Source organism: Miniopterus schreibersii (genome assembly GCF_964146895.1).
Source record: "Miniopterus schreibersii genome assembly, chromosome: 10".
NCBI lineage: Eukaryota > Metazoa > Chordata > Mammalia > Chiroptera > Miniopteridae > Miniopterus > Miniopterus schreibersii.
This window is the reverse complement of record NC_138110.1, coordinates 73,944,248-73,970,259: the sequence shown is the minus strand read 5'-3', so window position 1 is coordinate 73,970,259 and position 26,012 is coordinate 73,944,248. Positions and strand designations below refer to the sequence as shown.

At 41.3% G+C, this 26,012-nt stretch overlaps 1 protein-coding gene across 1 annotated transcript in view; it reads right to left on the bottom strand.

Annotated features, from left to right (window-relative positions):
- The window catches only part of SEC23B (SEC23 homolog B, COPII coat complex component), a 32,007-nt gene that overhangs the window by 5,435 nt on the left and 560 nt on the right, over window positions 1-26,012 (bottom strand). Inside the window, exons 2-17 of the mRNA XM_081150346.1 lie at window positions 22,199-22,422; window positions 20,638-20,695; window positions 19,428-19,514; window positions 17,744-17,980; window positions 17,550-17,635; window positions 16,569-16,713; window positions 15,995-16,153; window positions 15,089-15,204; window positions 11,032-11,155; window positions 9,254-9,334; window positions 7,672-7,761; window positions 6,872-6,978; window positions 4,913-5,066; window positions 4,404-4,481; window positions 1,530-1,691; window positions 790-876 (exon numbers count right to left, since the gene is read on the bottom strand). Of these exons, the coding sequence (XP_081006472.1) occupies window positions 790-876; window positions 1,530-1,691; window positions 4,404-4,481; window positions 4,913-5,066; window positions 6,872-6,978; window positions 7,672-7,761; window positions 9,254-9,334; window positions 11,032-11,155; window positions 15,089-15,204; window positions 15,995-16,153; window positions 16,569-16,713; window positions 17,550-17,635; window positions 17,744-17,980; window positions 19,428-19,514; window positions 20,638-20,695; window positions 22,199-22,419 (1,992 nt within the window). The 5' untranslated portion in view covers window positions 22,420-22,422. The remainder of the gene's footprint in view (window positions 1-789; window positions 877-1,529; window positions 1,692-4,403; window positions 4,482-4,912; window positions 5,067-6,871; window positions 6,979-7,671; window positions 7,762-9,253; window positions 9,335-11,031; window positions 11,156-15,088; window positions 15,205-15,994; window positions 16,154-16,568; window positions 16,714-17,549; window positions 17,636-17,743; window positions 17,981-19,427; window positions 19,515-20,637; window positions 20,696-22,198; window positions 22,423-26,012) is intronic.

Below are 26,012 nucleotides of genomic sequence, written 5' to 3'. Positions count from 1 at the left end.
GGCCTTGGTCTACGACCATTACTGATGGCCTACCATCTGTGGGCAAGTGCCTAGCAGACTGCGTATTAATGTGCTGAAGGAAGTTTAAAGTTATAAAATGCCCATTAGTATTAGAAAATGAATTCTTTCTAAGGTATTAAGAGAATTCTGAAACATAATTTATATCTTTTCAGAACATCTGAAATCACTTCTAATGTACAGATACTGGGAAGTCAAGTCAACAACCGAAGCAACTCTCTGAAGGTAAAGAATGCACAATGGGAAAAAAAGAATATGTCACTGAATATAATGCTCAGTTTAAGGATTTGCTCCAGAGGAGCCCTTCCCTTTCTTAGGGAATGAACCTCTGAGAAAGAAATGGACTCTGCCCTGAAAGCCATCCACAGCCATCCTGGAGATCCACAGACCCAGCGTGAGGTTCACTGCACCACATTATTTCAAAGAAAAACTTTAGTCCCAAATACATGAGTGTTTACTACTAACTCTTACATAACTCTGAAAGGGTAGTGGTGCATGTAACAAGTTTACTGAAGAAAAGTAACTGATTTTGCCTGACAACTCAGAAAGCAATAAATTATGGTGATCTGAAAGGACCACCTGACATTTACTTACAGCAAATATTAGTAAAATTACTAATATACAAATACCCCAGGGACCTGAAAAAAGATTTTACTCACTATAATACTCATTATAATAAACTGTGGATTTTCTAAGCCCAGATTCTTGTTTCAAATGCATAAAAATCTAAATTAAGAAGTAAAAACAATAGAAAAGAAATTAATACCTTACCTCACCAAGATAAATGACAATTTGGAAGAAAGTATCCATCAACAAAATTCTGTCAGCTAGAATGCTGCTGCTATCCAACAGTACTGGCTGAAGAAAAAGGGAAAGAGATGACGCTGGATTTCCCGCGTTCCCCACATGGCCACAACAGTAGCCAATGGCCCCAGGAGCAGTGGCTCTCCCCCTCTTCATGTCATTCCCACTTTCTGCTTCCTGACTCAGCAGCTCTGTTTCAGCTTTGTAAAAGAAAGAGGCTCCAAATAATCCCTCATCAATTGGGAAGGGAGATAAATGGTATCTTTTGCTCTACGAACCAATAGTTATTCCAAACATTGTTTCATGCTAAAAATGTATTTTATCCAATCATCTGCCAAATGTTGTTTACAAGCAGTGACTCTTGAATTTAAATATGTAGACTATAGTTGTAGGTAGGTAAGACTTTTTTATGTCAGCGAATTACTACAGTGGTTTTTCCAACATATGGACTATTCCCTAAAATTTGTTTTAAATAACAGTGAATAACAAAACAAAACAAACAAAAAAGCCTGGTAATTTAATTATAAGCAAATCTTGGTTAAAAGCATTTTAAAATTAACAGGGTGTTAATTTTCACATATGGCATAGGGAGCAGAAATTTTGTCTGTTAAATCCTGAGTCTGTTAAATCAAGGTCTGCAGAATCCGTTTACTGTAGTATACTAGGGTGATTCCAATTCTGAGAAAGGCATTCGCATAAAACCTTACCTCTGGTGGTCCATGGAATGAATAGGAGTAGAGAATGGGCTGGATCATGATGAGAGACTGGGTCAAATCCTGTCGGGCAAAATGGTGTCTGTAATACGACGATTCGTCGGGACTGTTGTTAAACACTTGAAGAAACGGAGATCTTCTAAGATGGAACATGAACTGCATTCACAAAGAACAAAAGACACACACTTATAGCTGTAACCTTCTTAGATACCCAAAGAGTAGACTTGCTTTAGGTCTCTGAAGAAGGAGAACCCTTTTTTAAGAAAAAGGCTTCTGGGTTCATAAAACAGAGAATAAAATGCTGGTACCAGGGGATGGGGGAAATGGGAAATGGAAAGCTACTGCTGAATGGGAATAACATTTTAGTTTTGCAAGATGAGAAATCCTGGAGATCTGTTACACAGCAATGTGAATATACCTAACACTACCGAACAGTACACTTAAAAATGGTTAAGAGGGTAAATTTTTCTTTTCTTTTAATGATTTCAGAGAGAGGAAGGGAGGGGGGAGAGAGACAGAAACATCAATAATGAAAGAGAGTAGTCATTGATCGGCTGCCTCCTGCATGCCCAACTGGGGATTAAGCCCACAACCCAGGCATGTGCCCTGACTAGAAATCAAACTATGCTCTCCTGGATCCTAGGTCAATGCTCAACTGTTGAGCCACACCCGGCCAAGCAAGGGGGTAACTTTTATGTGTTTTTTACAATTAAAAAGTTTTCTAAATTATTTTTAAAGGGTGGTGGGGGCGTTTCTGGGTATGTCAAAGATTCCACATGAAATGGGAAAGGCAAAGAAGCGTTTATTTCTGGAGTCACTGGGTTGGGCTGCAGAGACAGAATGTCTGCTGTCAAAGAGGTCACAGTCTAGTAGGGAAAAGGTACATTTGGGGCAGCATGTTTTCAGCCTCCATACAGGAAAGTACTGCTACAGTGGGGTGGAGCAGCAGGAGACTTCCCAAAGCCACTGAGACTGAAAGACATTCATGAGGAAGCCAGAGGGCCGGGGGAGAGGGGATTCCAAGCACAGTAACAGCAGGTAAGATGTTAGAGAGCTCAGACACAGGCTAATATGGTGGAATGAGGGATGTAAAGGATAGAGGGACAAGATGATGCTGCTGGAGAGGTTATGTTCTTTACCCTGAGAATTAGAAGGCGGAGGGCAGATGTTTAACTCACTCTAAAGAGTTACCAGAACATGGAAATAAGCTGCCTTGAGAAGTATAAAGCTTCCTCCGAAGACTCCACATATTGAAGCATAGGTCCCTAAACAATAATCACAGCTGACATTCACATCCTATGTGCAAGGCACAAAGCCCCTGACAAGAATTATTCAAATCCTTCTAATAAGCCCATGAGATAGATTCTCTTACCATCCCTAGTTTACACATCAGGAAACTGAGGGGTAAGCAACTTGCCCAAGGCCACCTGCTACTGAGTGGCACAGCCAGACTCTAAATCCAGGCTGTTGGCTCCAGCGACTGGGCTCTTGAACTCTATCCTAGGTGCCTGACAGAGGGAATCTTAAAAACCATCTCATTCAGTGGCTTTCACACCATGCTCCTGAGTTTTAGCACAACCACAGGGCCCTAGGAGTGAGGTGGTGGAGAGTACAGTGGTGGGACCCAGTGGGTGCAGGTGGTGCCTGGGCAAAACCAGAGCAGCACCCAATCTGTCTGCTTTAGGTAATGGCTTTTAAGAGGGTCCTATGGAAGAAAGAATTCCACAGCTGTGAAAAGACTGCCCATCAGCTCTCCAGAACAACACCTTCCTTTAAAAGAGGAAACCAGCATTCACAGGGGTCCAGTACCTCATCCAAGATCAGCAGCAGCAGAGCTAGTGCTGGAACCTGGCCCTGATTCTGGCTCTTTCTAGAACACTGCACAGCCTTAACTGCTCGGGCACAGGCGGAGAAGAGGCACAAGTCAGGTACTAGAGTCTTCCCCTGGGCCAGGGGCTGAGTGAGGCCCCTTTTAACCCTAAGAGTTCAAGCTATACAAGTTTATGACTGAAAAATGTGCGCAGTTTCCAAAACAAGTATTTGAAAGGGTAATGCACATTTGGATACCTAGGTCCCCTTGTCTTTATTCCTCACAAAGGTGTCTCTAGGGAAAGAGGAACTAAAGTTGAGTTTGCTTCCAGTGCTGGAAAAGCTGCACCTGTGAAGAGCCCACCCCGAAAGTCCCGGGCCCCAGCTGAGTCCACGGGCTCACATTTACAAAGCACTAAACACTTGACCGGCTCAGTTTGTGTAACTTCAGCCACCCACTGAGCTAAGCTCTAGTTTCCTCACTTACAGATGAGGAGGAAGGTTCAGAAAAGGTAGATACCCAGATTCCTGACAGCAACTTCAGGTTCCCCCCTCACCCCCCCTTTCCTTTGTCCAACGGCTCCCAAACGCTTAGTTCCCACATAAAGCGGTTATTTACAGAAGCCACTTATTACTGTGGATTCCTAGTCACGATGCAACATGATAACCATGTCATTAAACATGTCATATTAACACTATCTCCTTTATTATTCCATCTTCCTCTATGCTTCATGTTTGTTTACTGCTGAGGTAAGTAACTGCCCACCCAGAACTTCTACAAATTAAGAGGTTTTGTTGGGGCCTTATAGCAACAATCCTGTTTTGCCTTTCCATGAAAGTTTCCAGTTATTTTCTCCTCTCTGCATGTCACCTCTGTCTTCCACAGGGCTCAGGCACCGCCTCACACAGAGACACAGTATGGTCTTAAAGTGAACAACCTTCATCTCCTGTAGTCTGTCTCAAAACACGCCACGTCTTCACTCTCACCGAGAGCAGTAAGAGCAGCAAGTTTTATTTCTATCACAATTTATTCTTCTATTGTTATTTTATACTACTCACCTGAGGATACAGAGAGAAGGAATCCGATAGCCTAAAAGAGGTAGGATCATCCTTGTTATACTGCCCAAACTTCTGACACTGTTGAAAGAAAACGGAAAAAAAGGGGGGAAAACCCTACGTTAGTGTCACCTGGAAAAATCCTCAGAGTAAAAGAGCTACATTTCAATCTCAACTCTGCCACTATGTCCCAGACCAGCACTTCTCAGCCAGAGGGGCAGACACATCCCTGAGAGTGTTATTAAAATGCAAATTCTGGTTTGGTAGACCTGGGGAGAGCCTGGAGATCCTGCATTCTAACCAGCACCCAAGCCAAGCTGGCCAAAAACCACTCTGTCAGGTGCCTCTTCCAAAACAAGAAACAAAAAAAGACCCTCTAAGTCCATGAAATACTACCAATTATAGATCAGCCTTGATGTTCCGTCACTCTACAACTCAATTTTCTTCCCCCTTTCAAAGGCAAAGTGACATGAATGCTAAGATGGAACCTAATGCCACCGTTCCCAACCTACCAGTCGAATGAGTTGTCGGTCCAGCCACCGGAGTATATCAGGCCCATCTTCTAACTCTGCTCGGAACACTCCCAGCCGTGCCATCAAGACTGCTGCGGCCTCTTGGTCAAATGCTGCTTCTATGTGCTTGAACTGACTCTGTGCATCTGCCCAACTGACAATTCCACAGTCAGTACCACGCTTATTATTCAGGAGCCCAGAAAGCCAGCTCTTCATTAAGATAAAGAAACACAGGTCCTATTCCTTCACCTAAGTTTCAGACTAAACCAATTCCAACTGCACTGTTGGTAGAGTCCCAGCAGTTTTACACATATTTTCATTTACCCTAATGTGATTTCTGAAGGCTGTAAGTATGAAAGAAAATTGTAGAGAACCTCCCAATATACTACAAGACATCATGAAAGTAGATACCCAAAAGGTACCTAAGTCTCCAGCTAGTGTTCCTTCCTCTAAGTCAATCTTACAAAAATCTAAATCTTTACAAATTCACAAAATGTCTTCAGCATCATGGCAGAGAAAACTATTAGCACATATATAAAAGTTTTCCACATGAATAAAGGTAATATGAACAAAGCTAAAAGACAAAACATAGACCAGGAACAGGTATAAGCAACAAACAAAATATGCACAGTCCCGCAACTCAATAAACAAGGGAAAGAAACAGGTTTTACAAAACAGGCAAAGGCTATCACAGAAGAAATACATCTGGTCAATAAACATGGAAAGTGCTCCACCCATTGGTAAATGGGAAAATACATATAAAAGTGACATTTGCTCTATATTTGCATGTTAAAGATTAGTGATATCATTATTTATAAGACAGGGTCCTCTCCTCACACTAAGGAAAATACAAATTAGCTTCTTAGGAAAGTCGTTTTGCAGTATCCAAAATTCCACTTCTGTGAAGTGGCTGTTAAGAAATACTCATGTACACAAAGACCTAAAACTATGAATGTAGCACTGCTGGCAGGAAAGAAAGACCTGAAATGGCCTTTAGTAAAGGAGTGGTACATCCCATCCAAACCATGTAACAGCCATTAAAATGAATGAGATAGAGCCTTATTATGATACTGTCATAGAAGATGTCCTTGACACTTTTTTATTTTTAAGGAAGGTCAGTGTCCTTTTTTTTATTGATTCTAGAGAGGGGGAAGGGAGAAGGAGACAGAGAGAAACATCAATGTGAGAGAGAAACATCAATTGGCTGCCTCCTGCACACCCCCATTGAGGATCGAGCCCAAAACCCAGGCATGAGTCCTGACCAGTAATCAAACCAGCGACCTTTTCCTGCATGAGAAAACATTCATCCACTGAGCCACATCGGCCAGGGCTCCCTGACACAAATTGAGGAAAACACAAATGTATTAAGAAGCCATACATGTATATAATAAACACATATAGCATATAACTCCACAGAAATGGGATTGTGACATTAAATGCCAGCACAGTAATAGCATTTTACTTCTGGGGAGGGTGCGCAAAGAGATCCATTCTTTTTTTTAAAAATATATTTTTATTGATTTTAGAGAGAGAAAGCAGGGAGAGGGGAGAGAAGAAGAAGAGAGAGAGAAACATGACGTGAGAGAAAAACATTGGTCTGTTGCCTCACGTATGAACCCCCACCAGGGGTCGAACCCACCTGGGCCAGGGCGAGACCCATTCTTTATATACCAGGTGCTGCTTGAACCTTTTCCAAGGAGGATGTATTTATAGGTTACTTATGAATAAAATAATGAAAACTAATTTTGAATGGACTTATTCATACTGAGAGAGGATTCCTCTGGGCAAGTGCCGCCAGCCTAACTGGGTCAGCCAACAATGCCTCTTCCTCCTCTGATTGAATGAGCCAGTGAGAAACATTTAATGGAATTATAAAGATAAACTAACAGACGTAAAATTATCTTTCACAGGGCAAAATATTGGTCAGTAGCTCAACAGAAAGGAAACTGGGCTGCTCACTTTCGGGCAATGGTGGTCACACGGAGGCGTCTCTGGGTGCTGGAGTGTTGATACTGCGTGACAAACTGGATGGCGCCGCGGCCTCCTTGGGGGATCGGGGCATTGTGCTGCAGGGCGAGAGGCCATACACTACGTCACTGTTAGAGGCATGACTCAGACAAAGCAGTCAGAGCCCACCGGGCTCTTCCTGAAATGACTGACATGGAGGTGATGGCAAGGCTCTTGAACTCTCAATGGTACACTTAAGATCTGCACATTTCACTGTATATACCTTTTAACTCAAAAAGAAAAAAAAGAACCAAATTCAAATACATACTGCCATCATCAAGTTAATGATGTGTTTGTACATGAAACACACTGATGACTGCAATTTGCTTTGAAATCCAACAAAAATACGGTGGATTGATGAATGGATAGATATGTAACAAAGCAAATACAGTAAATATTATGGAATCTAAGTGGTGGGTGTATGGGTGTTTGCTCTACAATTCCTTTAATTTTCTGTATGTTTGAATTTTTAAAAAATAAAACATTGGGGAAAGAATTAACACACTCAAAAATTCACCAATATAACAATGGCTGATAAAGCATTACTCTTCTAATGACATTTATCAGTTCAACAATAAAGTCAAGAAAACAATTTGCTGTCTAACTCTGACCAAACCCTGGAGGGAATAAAAGAGAGCATCAGAGACTGGCAGCATCGGTTTATGTAGAAAGAAACCAGAGGCGACCAGTCTTGAAGTAAGTCACAAAAAGCAACACTGAGACATAAATATTCATGAAGAAATTCAAGTCACCTGATTGACTACTTCAAAGTAGATGCCAAGTGTAGTTGTGGCATCCAGACCACAGATTTTCCACTGACTCGTGCCACCGACACCAACCTCCTAGGGGTGAGAAAAGGAATTAAAACAAAACAAAAAATTATTCCTGCTGTTAAACGCTGATGAAGCAGCACAGACGCTGAGAATAGGACACTTAAAATATCTCATTCCAAATGAAAATTTAACTGAAAAAAGTACAATTAGAAATTAGAATATGGTTTAACATTTGTATTTACAGTACTTTAAGCTTTTTATACTAGTACTTTGATCATTTTCATTACATCACCAAGATATATCTGTATATTTATACATACAAACACATATACATACACGTATGGTGCATAACACTAAAGCAAATGAAAGAATCAGAATAGGGTTAGACAAGAATTAAACAGTAGAAAAGAAAAAGAATTATCTGCTTAGCTTGTAAGTTTTATGTACTTCTTTCATTGTTAGAACAAGAAATAGTTACACATTTTAACTATTAAATATTAATTTTTAATCTAATTCCTTTGTGCAAAAGCTACATATAAATTCTTGGCAAGAGAACTGAGATTTTAGTGGTATGAAGGCTGCTTTTTATTAACTAGTCGAATAGCTCCCAGTGATAAGCATGAGATTCACTAAAATGTGAAGTGTATCACTGTTTTAAGCATGCTATCTGGAAGAAAAGGCTGCAGGTATCAAAATACCTAGAATCACAAACTGAGAAGATCACCAAACCCTGAAACATACATTCTATCACTCTAGAAACAGCAAGTACTACACATTTTAACACACCTCATCAAAATGAGGAATTCCATGTTTAGAAATTAATGTGATTAGGCATTAAGAGTCATATTACTTTTTTCCTTGCAAAAGAATTTTAATAAGTGTTTCTCTCAAGTAAGGTCTGATAGTTTGTGAAAAGCCAGCAACCCCAGGTTATAGAAAGTTCTGGGGTGCTGGTATATGGAATTGCTGGTTCAAGGGCAAATTAATGAGATTTGGAAACAGAGGAGCCAGGCACTGTTCTATACATATAGAACACATATACATATGTGTGTGTATGTATATATACATAATATTCAAAATTTTCTACCCAAGGAACACAGATGTTTGCATACACGAAAGTGTCATCCACTGCCCAATCAACTCAAAATGGTCTGTGAGAAGCGAGACAAAGGAATCATCTCTAAGGGCAGCACATGGGTTATTCCTGAAGGATTTTGCTGACCGCTTACCTTGTGCTGAATACAATACAATGCTCTGACACAGCAACCCAAGCATGGGTAGTGGGGTCAGGGGGAACCTAGATTCTAGCTCCTCTATATCAGCTCTAACCCTGAGCAAGATACTTAACTTCTCTGAGCCTCAGTTTCCTCCTCTCCGACCCTTTAGATAAATGGACAAATGGAAATAAAACCACTTCAGAGTTGTGACCATCTTCAGCCCTTCTGCCGTCAACCGATACATCCAAACAGGTATCACACTGCAAGGTCAGCAAGCGCCAACATTTCTAATGGGCTAATCTCAGGGCACAGGAAGTGAGGGTGATAGAGAATGTATTCCTTACATTTTCTGACACACACGATCCTTTCACATTCAGAGATACACAAGGACCAACGGCTCCTGCAACCTTCAGTTCCCGAGAGGTCTAAAACAGAATTAAATAAGAGTATAAAGTTAGAAATCACTGAGAACCACCCTTTCGCAAAGGCCACAACTGAAGACTAGATAAAAAACGGGGCAGCATATCATCCCACCAAGAGAAGAGACCACAGGGATTATGGTATACAAATGCTCTTAGAAGCTTTTCCAGGGCCACTGTGATATGATTAAAATTTTAGTAAAAATCCTCCCTTAGAAACTACATCACCTTTGTTCCAAAGCTGATGCAGATTTTCAACTTTCTCAACTTTGAAATCATTGTACACACAAAAGATAACAATTTACTAATACATTCTTTTCTAATGCCACCTAGTCATAATGATTTATAACTTCTAATCTGTGAATATACTGACTTGTGTTGCCTTAAAAATAATTCAGGCACTCTCCCTCTCAGGAGCATGCCCACACCTTTCTTCCCTCTCAGGCGTGCCTCTCCTAAACTCTTAGGGTCCCCACAAGACTTGCAACCAGGGGAGCAATGGGCAGCAGCAGCTCATCCCAGGCTAACCCCTGGAACCTGTCTCCAAAGCCCCTTTTCTCTGACTTTCCAGTGGGCCAAAGCAACCCCACCTGAGCTCATTTCTTTCCTATAACATCTCTAGAGAGCCAAAGCAGCCCCACCTGTTGCTTCCTCTATCATAAGCCCTTCCTTGTTTCACTGTCCCCAACTTTAGTAAACATACTCTCAAAATCAGTAAAAAAATAAAAAATACTTAATTCATGAACTCCAACATGATGACAAGGCCAACAAACACTTAGAATTTTTAAATGGAATTCACTTCAGCAAAGTCCATTCCTCTTCATCTTTAAAAAAAACAAAAACTCGCCCTAGCCAGTTTGGCTCAGCATCGGCAGGTCCAGGATTTGATTTCGGCCAACGGCACGTACCTCGGTTGCAAGCTCAATCCCCCGGCCCGGTCAGGGCTCATGTGGGAGGCAACCAGTTGATGATATCTCTCTCATATCTATCTTCCTTCCTTCCTTCCTTTCCTTTCCGTCCATCCGTCCGTCCTTCTTTCTCCCTCTCTTTCCCTCCTCTCTCTCCACCCTCCCTTCCACTCTCTCTGAAAAGCAATGGAAAAAATATCCTCAGGTGAGGATTAAAAATAATAATAAATAATAAATAATAATTTTTAAAAACTCAAACACTTGAGAATGTTGTTTGACGTTTCACCAAGATGATTTAATGATCATCTCCAACTCTCAAAGTACCAATTCCAATCGTATGTCCTAACAGCCCCTTTTAATGTTTTCTCAATGACTTATGATCAAGTATAGCGCTCTATCAGTCCCTATATGGAAAAACGAAACTCAAATTCACAATCTGCACTCTTTTATTTAGAGCACGCTGGCTACATTTTGGGAAAGCACTAAGCATAAACCAAGGTTCTGTGCATGCAGTGACCCATACCGACAGCTGGAAAATGCTCCACACTGTGTGGCTGCCTCTGTGCTGAACCCACCACCCCTTCTAAGGCCTGCTGTCCTAGAGCAGAGCAGAGCCTACAGGGGAGCCAGAAAACTCTTTGTTTAGAATATTAATGAATATATAGGCCATCCTCAAGAAGCAAAGTATTGAGAACCTTTTAATTTACCCGTGTCTGGCAAGTTAAGGCTTCCATAAGTCTGATTACTAAATAAGTAAGAAAACGATTCTTCCATTAAAGTTTTAATTTATTGTACCTTTACTTCTAAAGTAGCACCAAATGCCATTCGGAAATCTCCATTAAAATCTTTACTAAAAATTCTTTGGAATGTCTGCTTGAAAAGTGATGTGTTAAAAGAATCTCCCATGACCATGTAGCCTCTAGAAAAGAAAAAAAGGTAAATATTTAGGATGCCTGAAGGCCATTCAGATGTTCCCTCAGTACTTACAAACAATAATTTAAAGAGGAAGGAAAAAAAGGAAACCATGTCCATAAAAGTGCTACTGACTTAAATGGAAACAGAAAATTCAATTTATACTTAGGAAAAACACTATTTTTAAAACATTAAAAATAGAACACTTTAGCCCAGCCAGGCGTGGCTCAGCGGTTAAGCATCAACCTAGGATCCAGGAGATTGAGTTTTGATTCCAAAGTCAGGGCACATACCCAGGTTGCGGGCTCAATCCCCAGTCAGGGGCATGCAAGAAGCAGCTGATCAATGACCTCTCTCTCCCTCTCCCTTCCTCTCTCTGAAATCAATAAAGATATATTTAAAACATAAAATAAAATAAAAATAGAACACTTTAGAACAGTTCTGTATCTCAATCACTGTGGCAGTTATACAATCTAGAGAGATAAGAAAATCTCAGAATTTTAGATACACACACACACACACACACAAAAACAAGTGCATGTAAAAACTGGGGAAATCCAAGCAAGGTCCGTAATAGAGCTAAGTGTATTGTGCCAGTGTCAATTTCCTACCTTGACATTGTACTCTATACTTATAAGTATATAAGTAAAATAGTACCATTGGGTAAGATGGTACCACTGGGAGTAGATAGATGAACAGTATGAAGAGACCTCTGTACTACTTTTACAATTTGTGAATCTGCAATTATTTCAAAATAAAAAGTAAAAAAGAAAAAAGAGCCCAGCCGGGTGTGGCTCAGCGGTTGAGCATCGACCTAAGATCCAGGAGATCAGGGTTCAATTCCCGGTCAGGGCACATGTCCAGGTTACGGGCTAGGCAGCTGATCAATGACTCTCTCATCATTGATGTTTCTCTCTCTCTCACTTCCCCTCCTTTCCTCTCTCTGAAATCAATAAAGATATATTTTAAAAAGAAAAAAAAGAAAAAAGAAACACACAAAACCCCAAACCTCCAATCAATAAACCCACGGGTGCAGGTTTAATACATCATCAACTGAGAAAACATTTCCAACTCTCCTCACACTTCTTTGGTATGGAAAAATGCCCAGGCCTGTGGGAAATCCTTTTCGGTTTAATTTACTGCCTCAAAACAGTGAACTCCTGGTTTTACATGAATTACCTTTTCTAGTTTATAAGTATATTCATCTCTTTTTGAAGGTAGAGAAAAATATTGTTCAAAATTTCAGCTTTTCACTCTACCCGGTGTAGCTCAGCCCGGGTTGTGAGCTCAATCCCCAGTAGGGGGTGTGCAGGTGGCAGCCGGTTAATGTTTCTCTCATATTGATGTTTCTATCTCTCCCTCCCCCTTCCTCTCTCTCTAAAATCAATAAAAACATATTAAAGGAAAAAAAGTCAGCATTTCACGTATTTGGGCAAATGAGCACAGCTTATTGCAGGTTATGCATCCAGTCCTCGTTCATTAAACAGGACCTCAGAATTGAGAACACAAGATAATCTAGTCCAGCTATTTCACTGTCTAGCTCCTCCACTGATAGTGATTGCTATTTGGCCCTAAATATCAACCCTCCCCACCTTCCCTATCATGGGACCCAAGGTTTCCTGGAATTAAGACTATTTCCCACACTGCTTTGCATGTGGCTGTGACTCAGCTTTGCCTATTGGAAGTGGCCCTTAGGGGTGTTCTTACAGGAAGGGACATGTACTTTTCAACCCTCCTTCCTTCCGGCTGCTACAATGTGGCTAGAGCTCAGCAACTATCTTGAACCACAGCTAGCACACTGAGGTGGTAGAGCAGCACAGGAGCCTCAGCCTCAGCCCCTGATGACGATGAAATCAATATACCTGCCCTGCTGCCTACCTCCAGGGAGAGAGAAAAAAAAACAGTTTGGGGTTTTCTGTCATAATCACACAAACCTAATACTGGCTCACATCCACCCTCTACCAATGCACCTGCCAAGTTATCACCCAGATTAGACGCCTCCAGCACCGGTGCTTAAGCCCTCCAGAGGCAGTCAATTCCATGCTTAGGCAGTGCTGACTGCTAAGAAAGGTCTTCCTTTATACTGAGCAAAATTCTGTTTCCCAGCAGCTTCCACCACTGGTTCAAGTTCTGCCCCTTTGGTCACGTACAGATCTGATTTCTTCTCCACAGAACAGGCTGCAATTGAATATAGTTCTCATACACCATCTGTCTTCAGCACTTTTCTAGCTCCATCCATCATCCTCTATATGACATAGTTTCAGGCTGTGTCCATCACTCTTACTGCTCCCTTTTGAACATCTCCAGTTCATCTATACACTCCTTTTGAACTGAAATGCTCAGAATGGAAGATGATACAATGGAGAGAAAGCATGGCAAAAACAAGAAAATCAAGATTATGATCTTCTTTGATGATAATCAATTCCTGGAACAGTGTAGGATCATCTTGTCTTTGCTGGAAGTCATCCCAAACTGCTGGCCCGTTTTAGGTGAGTTATCAACTAAAACCTCTAGAACGTTTTTCTTTTGAAATGTCATTGCACACTTCCAAGACTTTATTTGTGCAAAACGTGTTATGACCTAAATACTGAAGTCATTCAGGAGTCAAAGACCTTACTGAAAATCTGCTGGAAGCCATGGTTCCTCTCCACAGAAGAAATACACAGACACATACATAAACTCTGGCATACAAACTCAGGAATGTTCACTAATACACTAAAGCTTCTGTGTGGATGCTCCAGGTCACGAATTCCTGGAGGGACTGTAGGAGTTCACCTTACTGAATGTGGCTCTCTGATACAGCTAGTGTCACCTGACACATCCGGGCTCTCTCTACGAGACAGCTTCAGGTGACTTGGGTTCTATCTTCTTCCCTCTCCCCTCTACTGTGAGGACCAGCAGCATCACAGGCCCCCAAGCAGCCCCACACCAGTGCTCCTCAAACTGTCCTGTGAATATAAACCACCTGGGATTTATTCAAATACAGGTTTTGAGTCAATAGGTCTAGGGTAAGGCTCCAGGCGCTTCGTTCCCAACAAGCTTTCAGGTGGGCTGATGCTGCCTGTGCTCAGCCACACTTTGAGTACCAAGGGTCCACACTAGTGGTTCTCAAATTCTGCTCCTAGTAGAATCACTTGTGGGGACTTTAAAAAATCCTGATGCCCAGGCCACACCCCGTGCCAGTTAAGTCAGAATCTCTGGGAACAAGACTCAAAGCAAGAGTAGTTTTTCAAATTCCCCGCCTGATTCTGGTAAGATTCCCCAGCCTCAGATCAGTGCTGTACATCAGTGGTTCTCACTTTCACATGCACCAGAATTCCCTGAAGAGCTGGTTAAAACCAAGTGCCGGGTTGCACCTCCACAGTTCCTAATTCGGGTCTGGGGTGAGGCCTGAGGACATACATTTCTAATCGGTCCCCAGGAGCCGGGAAGGTTGCTGTCCCGACACCACTGCAGTTTGAGAATCACAACTCTACACTGTGATCTGTGCCCACGTTATAGACAGGCTCTTAGTGTGCCCTGCAATGCACCCTCCAGGGTTAGCATGTGCTCAGTGTTAGTCATGAGGCAAGGTCACTAAGGCAGGTGAGGGTCTCCTAATTGTTCTGGCACTCAGACCCAATTTCCCCCTGCCTTCTCACAGGGAAGAGCCTTGCTGAAGGCACATACTCCACGCCTGCTTGCTCTCCGGCTCTGGTATCTGTAACTCTAAGAAGGAAATGAAGTTTCTCCAATAATGATTTGTTCGTAGTGAACCCTTGAGACCTATTCACATTTCTTCCTTCAAGGAGCCCACACGCCTTCCCAGCCACTGAAGCCACAGCCTGGAGCTATGCGAACACCTATCTAAGTCAGCCTTGCCCTTCCCCATCGTTCCATCACACATTTGTCTCCTTAAGATAAACACTCTCATGTTTCCAGGTGTTTGCTATCAACATACCCAGTAAGATTGGCACAGCATTTCATCTCCAAAAGTCCAGTTTGATCAAGGGCACAAGCATAAATATCGATGCAGTGGCCATTTGTAGCAGTTCGATTAGCAAGCATTTCATAGTGCTGTGAAGAGAAGTAAACCAGCTTCATGAAGCAAGAACAGTGCTTACCAGGTGCGCCTTATTGTACCAAAGGGACGCAATCAAATATAGGGATACGGAGATAGGCTTTTAAAACACATCCAAGCCCAGCGGGGTGTGGCTCAGTGGTTGAGTGTCGACCTGGGATCCAGGCAATCAGGGTTCAATTCCCGGTCAGGGCACATGCCCAGGTTGCGGGCTTGATCAATGACTCTCTCATCATTGATGTTTCTATCTCTCTCTCTCCCTCTCCTTTCCTCTCTCTGAAATCAATGAAGGTATATTTAAATAAAACATATCCAAACAATTAAAATACAGCTTCCAATCTCGAAACACTTTTGGCAGTTTTTTGGTTTTTTTTAAATATATCTTTATTGATTTCAGAGAGGAAGGGAGAGAGAGACAGAAACATCAATGATGAGAGAGACGTCACTGATCAGCTGCCTCCTAGAAACCCCCAACTGGGGATAGAGCCCGCAACCCGGGTGTGTGCCCTGACCAGGAATTGAACCATGGTCTCCTGGAACCTAGGTAGATGCTCAACCGCTAAGCCACACCCAGCCGGGCACTTAGGGCAATTTTAAGCCACCTACTCTAAGTTCTCAGAGTTAGGGCAGTAATTTAACAGCAACAAGATCTGTAGGGTCATCTCAGCAAGACAAACTTGCTGACCACAAAGCATGGCCTCAGCAAAGTAGCTGTCACTCCAGATGAGCCTAAACCCAGAACTGGGCTACCACAATTCGACCACCCCTGTATCCAGGAGCACCTACCTTGGTTGCTTTCTTCATGAAACGTGCATTATCTTTCTCAATATCATGCCAGGAACGAATAGGAACCTTTAATTCATCTCCAACCACCATTCCAGGCCCTTGGGTGGGAGGACCACCTGTAAACAACATAATCCTGGCTCCCGTGTTCGGAAAAGTGCCCTAAAACAGTAAATGACAGCATTTTAGAAGCAGACAACCCGACTCCAAGTATGTTTGTTTCCCTAAAAAAAATACTACAAAGATGAGTTCTCATCAGCTGTACTAATATTGCAGAATAACACAGACGACAATGCAAAGAAGCAGCCTTATCTCTTCCAAGCTGAAGGTTTTGCACTGTTATTAATCTACTAAGTGCACTTCCCATTGCCCTCATTGCTTTGTGCTTCTCATGAAAACCTGGTATTTTTTAAAAATCGAGGGCTTCTTCAAGGTGGATAATAATAACTGAAGCACTTTCTGATAAGTTAACAGTCAGCTGACTTAGGTTGCAACTGATTTGCAAGCACTACCAATAAACACAACTTCTGAGAGCGAGTTTGCATGGTCTGAGGCATCCCAGTAAATTCTCAGTTACCTCCAACAAGCCAACAGCAATAGACAAAGCAACACCAGTGGATCGCAAAGGTCTCTTCCCCTGAGTTACGGGCCACGGGTCCCTCTGCAGCTCCCCAAGAAGGTCAGTGAGGTTCATGTCAATCTTGTGAACAGGCTGCAGAAACCTGCATGATTTTGAACAGACACATCAATCCTGGTTTTAAAAAGTACTCTGGTCTTCAGCACTAAGTAACACACAGTTACTGCTCTTCAAAATAATTACCCAGAATAGAAAAACCTTCCAACTTTTTTCTTCAAAGTTATCTCTAAATACAAAAACAAAACAACTCAAAGCTATTTTATTCAAAAATACACCTTAAAGCCTAATATATAGCAATTCAAATATGTAGCATGGAAAAAAGTCAATTTAAATAGGAGCAAATCATAATGTTCATTATATAGACAATCCTCATCATTCTAAAGACTCACAATTTGTGCTTCTCTTGAGCCTTTGTAGTAATAGAGAAACACTGGTTTCTTAGTGTACAAGACTGTCCCCAGCAGGTCAGGCAACGCATTTTATCATGTTTGCTGAATGTTAACCCGGCCCAGGGCAGACGGACACTCCAAGAACTGAGTGAAGTGTATGCCTGGCTCCAGGTTTGAGGACACCCAACAGAAGCCTTTTCAGTTTTCCCAGTTTTAATTAAGAATCAAAAAGGACAAGAGCCATATGTTTAAGAGGAGGGGCAGAACTGAACACCGTCTCAAAACCTTTGTGATGATACAACGCTAACAGGAAAAACATTATGAACAAACCTGCCACACATGTATGTGAACACATATATATGATACACAGGTACTATTGTGTTAAATACATTATTAACGTTAAATATTGGTTAGGATTAACAATTTATTTTTTTCTCTAAAAATAAGAAACTAAAAATTCTAACATTTTTCTTCCCTCACTTGAGTGGACTGCCCTGCATACCAACTACTGTATGTGCAACACACTGCTCACCTGCTCGAAACAAAAGGGTGCTCTTGTGGTTGAGCAGGTCTTGCTTGCTGCATGGGCATGGCAGGCTTGGTCAGGCCAAGCATATCCTAAAAAAGAACCAAAAAGACTCATTTCCTCTAACACTGAAAGTAAAGGACTAATTAACTTTTAAGAAATATCCTTGCTCCTGCTTGTGTACAAGTTAAAACACAAACCTGTATCTGCTTTGCAGTTAAATCCTTGGTCCCTCGGAAAACATAACTTTTGGAGATTCCTTCACAGCTGAGTTCGTGAACCTGCACCATCCTCCCAAACGTGATCAAACCCACCAGAGCATCTGGAGGAAGGAGACTCAGAGACATTTGTAGAGATTCTTTGAGTGCTTGAAGGTCCTCTTCTTCCAGGCACGTGTCGACCACGTAAAGGAAGACTAGAGGAGACTGTGGACCTCGCTTTATGCAGAGAAGTACAAAATAATAATCAGTATGCAAGAAGACATATCCAGCTTTTAAGTCACATCAAGTATATAAATAACAAGTCTTCTATATTTACTGACAGGGGGTAAGAACAGCTAAAGAAACTTGATTTAATAGCAGGTTCTATTAAAACAAACTAAAAGAAAAAACTATTTGTATCTAACAATTTATTGTATCTAACAATTTTTTTTAAAAGCCTTCTAAGTGCCAGACATTGTTCTAGGTCCTGGGATAAATCAGTGAACCAAAACAGTAAAGATCCCAGCCGGCCTCAAGGAAGTAATTTTCTGGAATGGAGAAGGTAAGTGCGATTGTGAATGCCAGGAATGGAGGTTAAGGGGCAGGTTCTAGTATTAAATAGTAGGTCAGAACAGTTTTGTTAAAAATGTAGTATCTGAGTAACAGGCTGGAGGACAGGGAGGGAGAAGGGCAAGAGTGCACCTGAGGAAAAGCGAGAGCAAGACCCACAGGCAGAAGCGTTGCTGGCAGGCCTGAAGCAAGTCAGGGGGCCCCGTCTGGCTGAATGACGACACCAGCAAAAACGAGGTCAGAGTGGTGGCAAGGGCTGGCTCACAAAGGGCTGTGAAACTATGTTACTCTGGGAGAAAAGGGAGCCACTTTCACCACTGGAAGTTTCCAAACACAGAAATAACATATGTTTTTAGAGTTCCTCTGGCTGTTAAGAATAAAATGTAAATGGACACGGGTAAAACAAGAAGTATTGAGAGACTGCCCCAATAATTCAAGTGAGAGGTGGTGGCTGGCCCAGGACAGAAGCAGTGGGTAGAAAGAAGTGGATGGATTCTGGATAAATTGTGAATATAGACCCAATGGGATTGCCTAATGAATCCGATATGGGATGAGAGACGTCAAGGATGAATCTAAGATTTTTAAGCTGAACAACTAGAAGACTGAGTACCATCAACTGAAATGGAGAAGGCTGTGAAGACAGGGTTTGAATTTACTCAGCACTACCTTTTTTGGTTGTTGTTAATCCTCACCTGAGGATATTTTTTCCATGGATTTTTAGAGTGGAAGGGGAGATAGAGAAACAGAAACATTGATGTGAGAGAGACACATTGATTGGTTGCCTCCCACATGCGCCCCAACCAGGGTGGGGATCAAGCCTGCAACAGAGGTACATGCCCTTGACCGGAATCGAACCTGTGATCCTTCAGTCCTAGGGCGGAAGCTCTAACCACTGATCCAAACCAGCTAGGGCAATGCTACCTTTTTTTATAACCTTCTCCCAAGACCTGAAAACAATGCCAGAAAGTGCACACACACCATAACCTAATGTTTAGGATCTTCCTGCCCTCACAGCTTTAACTCCCCCAGACAGGTAAAGAGACATGGAAAACAAAGAATTCAAGAGAATCTCAGTATTTAACACTGTCCATTAAATGTGCGACAAACAAGTTACCTGTATCACGTACTCAATTGTAGAAAACTGGGGCATCAATTCAGCAGGCTGATTCACCTCAGATATGCCTGTATAAGCTGGAGGAAACTGGGGGGACAAAAACAAAGACATGCCTTATATTTATATCACATTATAATTTTTTTTGTGTGTTTTTATTGCCCAGCCAAGTATGGCTCAGCGGTTGAGCATCCATTTAGGATCCAGGAGATCATGGTTTGATTCCCAGTCAGCGCACATACCTGGGTTGTGGGCTCCAACCCCAGCAGGGGGGCAAGCAGGAGGCAACTGATCAATGACTCTCTCATCACTGATGTTTCTATCTCTCTCTCCCTTCCTCTCTCTGAAATCAATCAAGATATATTTTTTTTAAATGTTTTTATTGATTTCAGGAAGACGGAGGGAGAGGGATAGAGAGATAGAAACATCAATGATGAGAGAGTCATTGATCGGCTGCTTCCTGCATAACCCCTACTGGGGATGGAGCCCGCAACCCAGGCATGTGCCCTGATGGGAATCAAACCGTGACCTCCTGGCTCATAGGTCGACACTTAACCACTGAAGCACACCAGCCGGGAACATTATAGCATTTTTTAATGTAGTTTTGGGTTACACTGTAACATCTAAATTATTAAAAAATGCACTATTAAAAAACATTTCTTAAATGTTGTCCTGCAAACTAAAGGCAAAGATTTTAGCTGTCTCATCAACAGTCTACGTGGAAGACCAAAGCTCTTATTTGGGTTTAGTATTGCAGCCATTATCAATAAAGTAATACATATTCACTGCAGAAAACATGAGAAAGTACAGAAAAATATAAGAAAACAAAGAAAAAAGCCTTGCAATCCCATCAACTTGAGGCAGTCACTGTCAGTATGTATACTATCCAATTAGGATAAACCAAAGTCAAATGAAACACAAACGGGACACCCGCTTTCTCATGGTAGCATACTGACTGCCTACAGAGAATTTACAAAGAAAGGGAATTCTGTATCCCTCCACAGCAAATGAAAAGGAGCCAAATGATACAATGGAGTCACCGTTCAACAGAAAAGTCCCAAATGTTCAGCATTCAATTTCACACTTAACTAGAGCTATCATCTTGAGTTTAGCATAAACTGTTGCCTACCAAGGCACAATTCAACCTCACTTAAATTTTTTCAGACTAGTACAATTCGAGCATAGGAAATACTTTTAAAAATAATTCACGTACCTGGTTTCTTTGGAAACAGAAATTACAGGCCCAAAGTTTTGCCCGATAATCAACCTGACTGTGAAAAAAATAAATATTACAACTAGGTAACATTTTCATTTTTAAGGTAGAGAACATTCAAACATAAACTTCAAGTTTCATAAATTACAGATGTGTTTCTGCGTGGGTGCATGGATAAAGGTATGCAAAACGCTTACTGCAGTTAGTGTTCTGGCTGTTAAGTACAACAAAAGTTCCCTTCCAACAGCGATGAGGAGGGCTAGTAAATCATTTTTTCTCTCCAATTTCCTAGATAACATTTAAAATTCTATGCTTTGTAAGAATTGTAGATTATATCCTTTTACCCTGTTATCTTAACATAGTCTTTGTAATTTTTCTAACATCTTCAGTGTTCAAATATGTGAAACTACTAAATTTCAATACTAAAAAGTATATTTCACACAAGAAAAAACTTCCCAGACTTACCACACAGCTTACTTGAAGATGAGCAGGCTTCTGAGCTGATAAACTTCCTACATGGGTTCAAGATACTTTAGTTGCTCCCCCATCCCCACCCCCGCTTTCTACATTTAGAAAATTAACAATCAGCGGCTACCATTTTTAAAAAGCCAGCAGCATCTTATATATTATATGTGGGCACATTAAAAGCAAGGAAATGAAGTAAAAAATGTTCCCTCATATAAAAATTTTATCTTTTAAAGGGTATTTATGACACTCCACCTATTTAGAAATTCTTTCAAATAGTACCTACATTTAAGAGAAATATCATAGGTCACTATCTCAGGGACTAAAAAAAGTACACTTAACAATAAAATCATTAAGAGTTAAAATTTCCCCCTGGCTGGGTAGTTCAGTTGATTAGAGTGTCATCTGCATATACTAAGGTTGCAGGTTCAATCTCTGGTCAGAGCAACCAATGAATCCAAGGTGGGTGAAGCAACAAATCTATGTCTGTGTCTGTCTGTCTCTCTCAAAATCAAGCAATAAATAAAAATTTACATAAAGTTAAAATTTCTTCTATTATAGCATCATTATAGCAGGTATGTATGAAAAAGCTAAGCTTTTGGATTTGTTTGGAAAAATGCTTTAAATGGCACCAATAAAATCTACAGTTGACCCAAAAAAAAGTGAATTTCAAATCCTTTCCCTCTACCTCCATCTCATTCCCATAAATTCTAATTTTATCTGAAGTATTATGCCAGGGAGATCGCTTTTTTTAAAAAAATTTAATTTATTAATTCTGAGAGAGAAAGAGAGAGGGGAAGAGAGAGAGAAACATTGATTTGTTATTCTACTTATTTATGCATTCATTGGATGATTCTTGTATGTGGCCTGACCAGGGATCAAACCTGTAACCTTAGCATATCGGGACAACACTCTACCAACTGAGCTTCCTGGCCAGGCCACCAGGGAGATTTCTAAAAGCATTCATCAATAAAGAATCTCACCATCTACTAATCTCAAATTACGACTTGTACAAATTCAATCACTTATATAAGAATCACAGAAAAGTCCTAATTTACTGTATTCATCATTTACTAGTTTATAAAAGAATTCATACCAAAGTGGATTGAGAATGGCTTTGCAAGTTGGTCTGCTGCAGAGCACAGGTTCATACTGTACAGGGGGCAGGTCTGGACGTTCTTTCAAAGGCGTAAGGAGACAAGCCAGAGGAACCACCATTCTTGTAGCCTCGAGACGGCTGGAAGGCCACACATTCCAACTGAAACGCACACCATCCCGTTCTTCATTCTGCTGAATGAACTCCAGATATGTTGCCATAGTCTAAAAAGAAAATGAAGATACAGTTTTAATTGTATGTGAAATTGTCAACTAAACTTCAAAGACAAAAAAAAATGGTCCCCTACCTCAATGTTTCTTAACACTTAGTCTGGAAGAAACTCTCACCATAGGATGACAACATTTCCCTTTCTGCTGGCCCCTAAAGCTGGTTAACTTCAGTTATTTTTGATTACTGTTCCTTTCTCAACCCTCCTGTCAAGAACTTAATAAAAGGCCAATGGAGGAAAAAAGGGGACATCTATAATAGTTTAAACAATAAAGATAAATTTTTAAAAATAATAAATAAATAAATGGAGCAGGAGGCTTACAATCCTTTGATCACTGCTAAGCTGCATTTAAACTTCCTCTTATCATCTCATCATCTCAGCCAACCTAATTTCAGCCCCTTGCCTGAGAGTTAGACTAAAACTTTGTTTCAGCACCCAGCTACCTTCCTCCGTGATCCCCTTCCTTCCTTGCTCTACTAAAGTAAACACTACTATATTTTACATTCCAGGTGATCTTGTTTTTGTGCCCTTTTCCCTCCTCCCTTTGTTACCTGTGGAGGAAAGGAATGGATTTTGATGTGTGACTCCAATTCATAATGGGAACAGCTGCCAGTTCTGAGTGAATTTTTACTTGGGATCACCAAAATTACAAAGGGAAGTTTGCTATTGTGCTGAGAGAGTTCCTCACCAAGACCTCTCTCCTCACCATGGTTGCTTATGCCTATGCCTTGCAAGATTCCAGTAATAGTCATTCAGACTAACCTTTTCAAACCCCAATAACACCAACTCCATTGAATGTTTTATACATCCTGTTTACATCCTAAAATCTAGGCTAACACACACCTCAGCTATTAGGGTTTAAGGGAACAAACACCTCAAGAAAAATGGGGGGGAGCAAATTAAAGAATCTACCATATTATTGGCCTGTAGTGCTCATTTCATACGGTGCTGAATAATAATTGCCTCCATGTTATGATCAGAAGCACCATACTGTAAATAATGTGAACCAATAGGACTATATGGCTAGAAAAGCAAATGAAGGAATTACTCTACTACACACAACCCAGCCCCCACAAGCTCCAAATGTTTGCTACTCTAAGGCACATATCTGTTATTTCTGGCAAAAGCGGGGAACTGAAGCACCGTGTACACAGGAGGCACTTCTGCAGCTTCCTAGACGCTAAAGGGATGAAGTTCTACGATCACAGTTCTTAGCAAGTACATCAACAGGCTTCAATAACTGTTTCCCTTCTCAAAACATTTCATTATTAAAAGGTACTGGCTCCATCCGATGTCCTCAACAATCAGCATATTAAAACCTGCTCTATCGGTTTCCCATGTCTCTTCCTTTCACACCCTCTTCTACAGCATGGACTTTTTCCTTATTTTTTTAACATTTATTTTTCAGTTACAGTTGACATACAATATTATATTAGTTTCAAGTGTAAACGCCAGTGATTAGACATTATATAACTTTCCAAATAATCATCCCCATAAATCTGTCACCCACCTAACACAATACAAGTTATCACAATATTACTGACTATATTCCCTATGCTGTACTTTACATCCCCATGACTATTCTGTAACACCAATTTGTACTTCTTAACCCCTTCACCTTTTCATCCATCCTCCAACTCCCCTCTTCCCATCTGGCAACCATTAAAATGTTCTCCATATTTATGAGTCTGTTTCTGTTCTGCTTGTTTTTTAGATTCAATTGTTTGATAGATATGTATTTATTGTCATTTTACTGTTCATATTTTTTATCTTTTTCTTCTTCTTAAAAAGACCTTTTAACATTTCATGCAATACTGGTTTGGTGGTGATGAAATCCTTCACCTTTTTCTTGTCTGGAAACCTCTTTATATGACCTTCAATTCTAAATGACAGCTTTGCTGGGTAATCTTGGTTGTGGGTCCTTGCTTTTCATCACTTTAAATATTTGCCACTCCCTTCTGGCCTGCAAAGTTTCTGTTGACAAATCAGCTGACAGTCTTACGGGAGCTCCCTTATAGGTAACTTAACTTTTTTCTTGCTGCTTTTAAGATTCTCTGTCTTTAACTTTCTGCATTTTAATTATGATGTGTCTCAGTGCGGGCCTCTTTGGGTTCATCTTGTTACGAACTCTGTGCTTCCTGGACCTGTATGTCTATTTTCTTCACCAGGTTAGGGAAGTTTTCTGTCATTATTTTTTCAAATGGGTTTTCAACTTCTTGTTCTCTTTTCTCCTTCTGGCACACTCACGATATGAATGTTGGAATGCTTGGAGTTATCCCAGATGCCTCCTACACTATTTTCATTTTTTGGAATTTTTTCTTATGGCTTTTCTCATTGGGTGTTTTTTGCATTCTTATACAAATCACTGATTTGATTCTCAGCTTCACCTACTCTACTGTTGATTCTCTATAAATTATTCATTTCAGTTAATGCATCCCTCGCTTCTGACTGGCTCATTTTTATGGTTTCCATGTCCTTTGTCAAGCTGTTGAAGTTCTCACTTCCTTGAGCATCCTCATAACCATTGTTCTGAACTCTGTATCTCGTAGTTTGCTTGCCTCCATTTCACTTAGTGCTTTTTCTAGAAATTTCTCCTGTTCTTTCATTTGGGAATCCATTTCTTTGTTTCCACATTTTGGCTGCTTCCCTATGCTTATTTCTACGTATTAGGTAGAGCTGCTATGTGTCCTGGACTTGCTGGAGTGGCCTTGTGTACTAGGTGTCCTGTAGGGTCCAGTGGCACAGCCTCTCCATTCACCTGAGATGAGCGGTCCAAGGGCCCCTGTGTGCACTGTCCTGTTGTAGTTGAGCCTTGACTGCTCTTGGCATCCCTGGAAGGGATTCACCGCAGGCCCATCAACTGCGAGGACCTGCTGCGACTACAGCACAGGAGCTGCTGTGCAGGAGCCGACCCTTAGGTGCAGGACTTGCTTTGCTGGGTTTTGGTCCTCAGGGAGTCTGCCCCTTGAGTGTGTGAGTACAGCACCGATTCTTAACCCTGGACACAAAACCCACCCGGGTTTGGGGCTCAAACTATCCTCTGAAACTTACATGAAATTCTGTGCATGAGCAAATATGCATTTGGGTCTATGTCTTAACAGACATGGGTCTGTTAGACCCAGAGATGGGTCTATGTCTTAACAACAAATTCTCAAAGGAGAAGGGTATCTGAAAATATTAATAGCTGAATGAATGACTAAATGAACGGTCTGGAAAGATCAAATAGGAGTCTCCGACCAAAAAAAAAAAAATCAGAACCACTCTTATCCCACCAAGGCATAAGTTTTCAGGACACAGACACCAAGTTTAACCAAAGGTTAAATCCAAGGGAATCAGAAGACCTGGGTTCTAGTTTCAGCTCATTCACGAAGCAGAAATCATTTCACCGGAAACGCGAGGACCTCAACTGAAAAGGGGGGTTTGGGTCCTTCCGCACCCCGCCTTTGTAAGGAAACCCGAGTCAGAAGCCGGCCTGACGCCAGGCCTGGCGGGGAAAGCATCACTCTCAGGAGACCCCTGGATCGCCAACTGCCCGCTTCCTCTGCCCACCAGTCAAAGGACTCATCCCGCAAGCAAACCATTAGT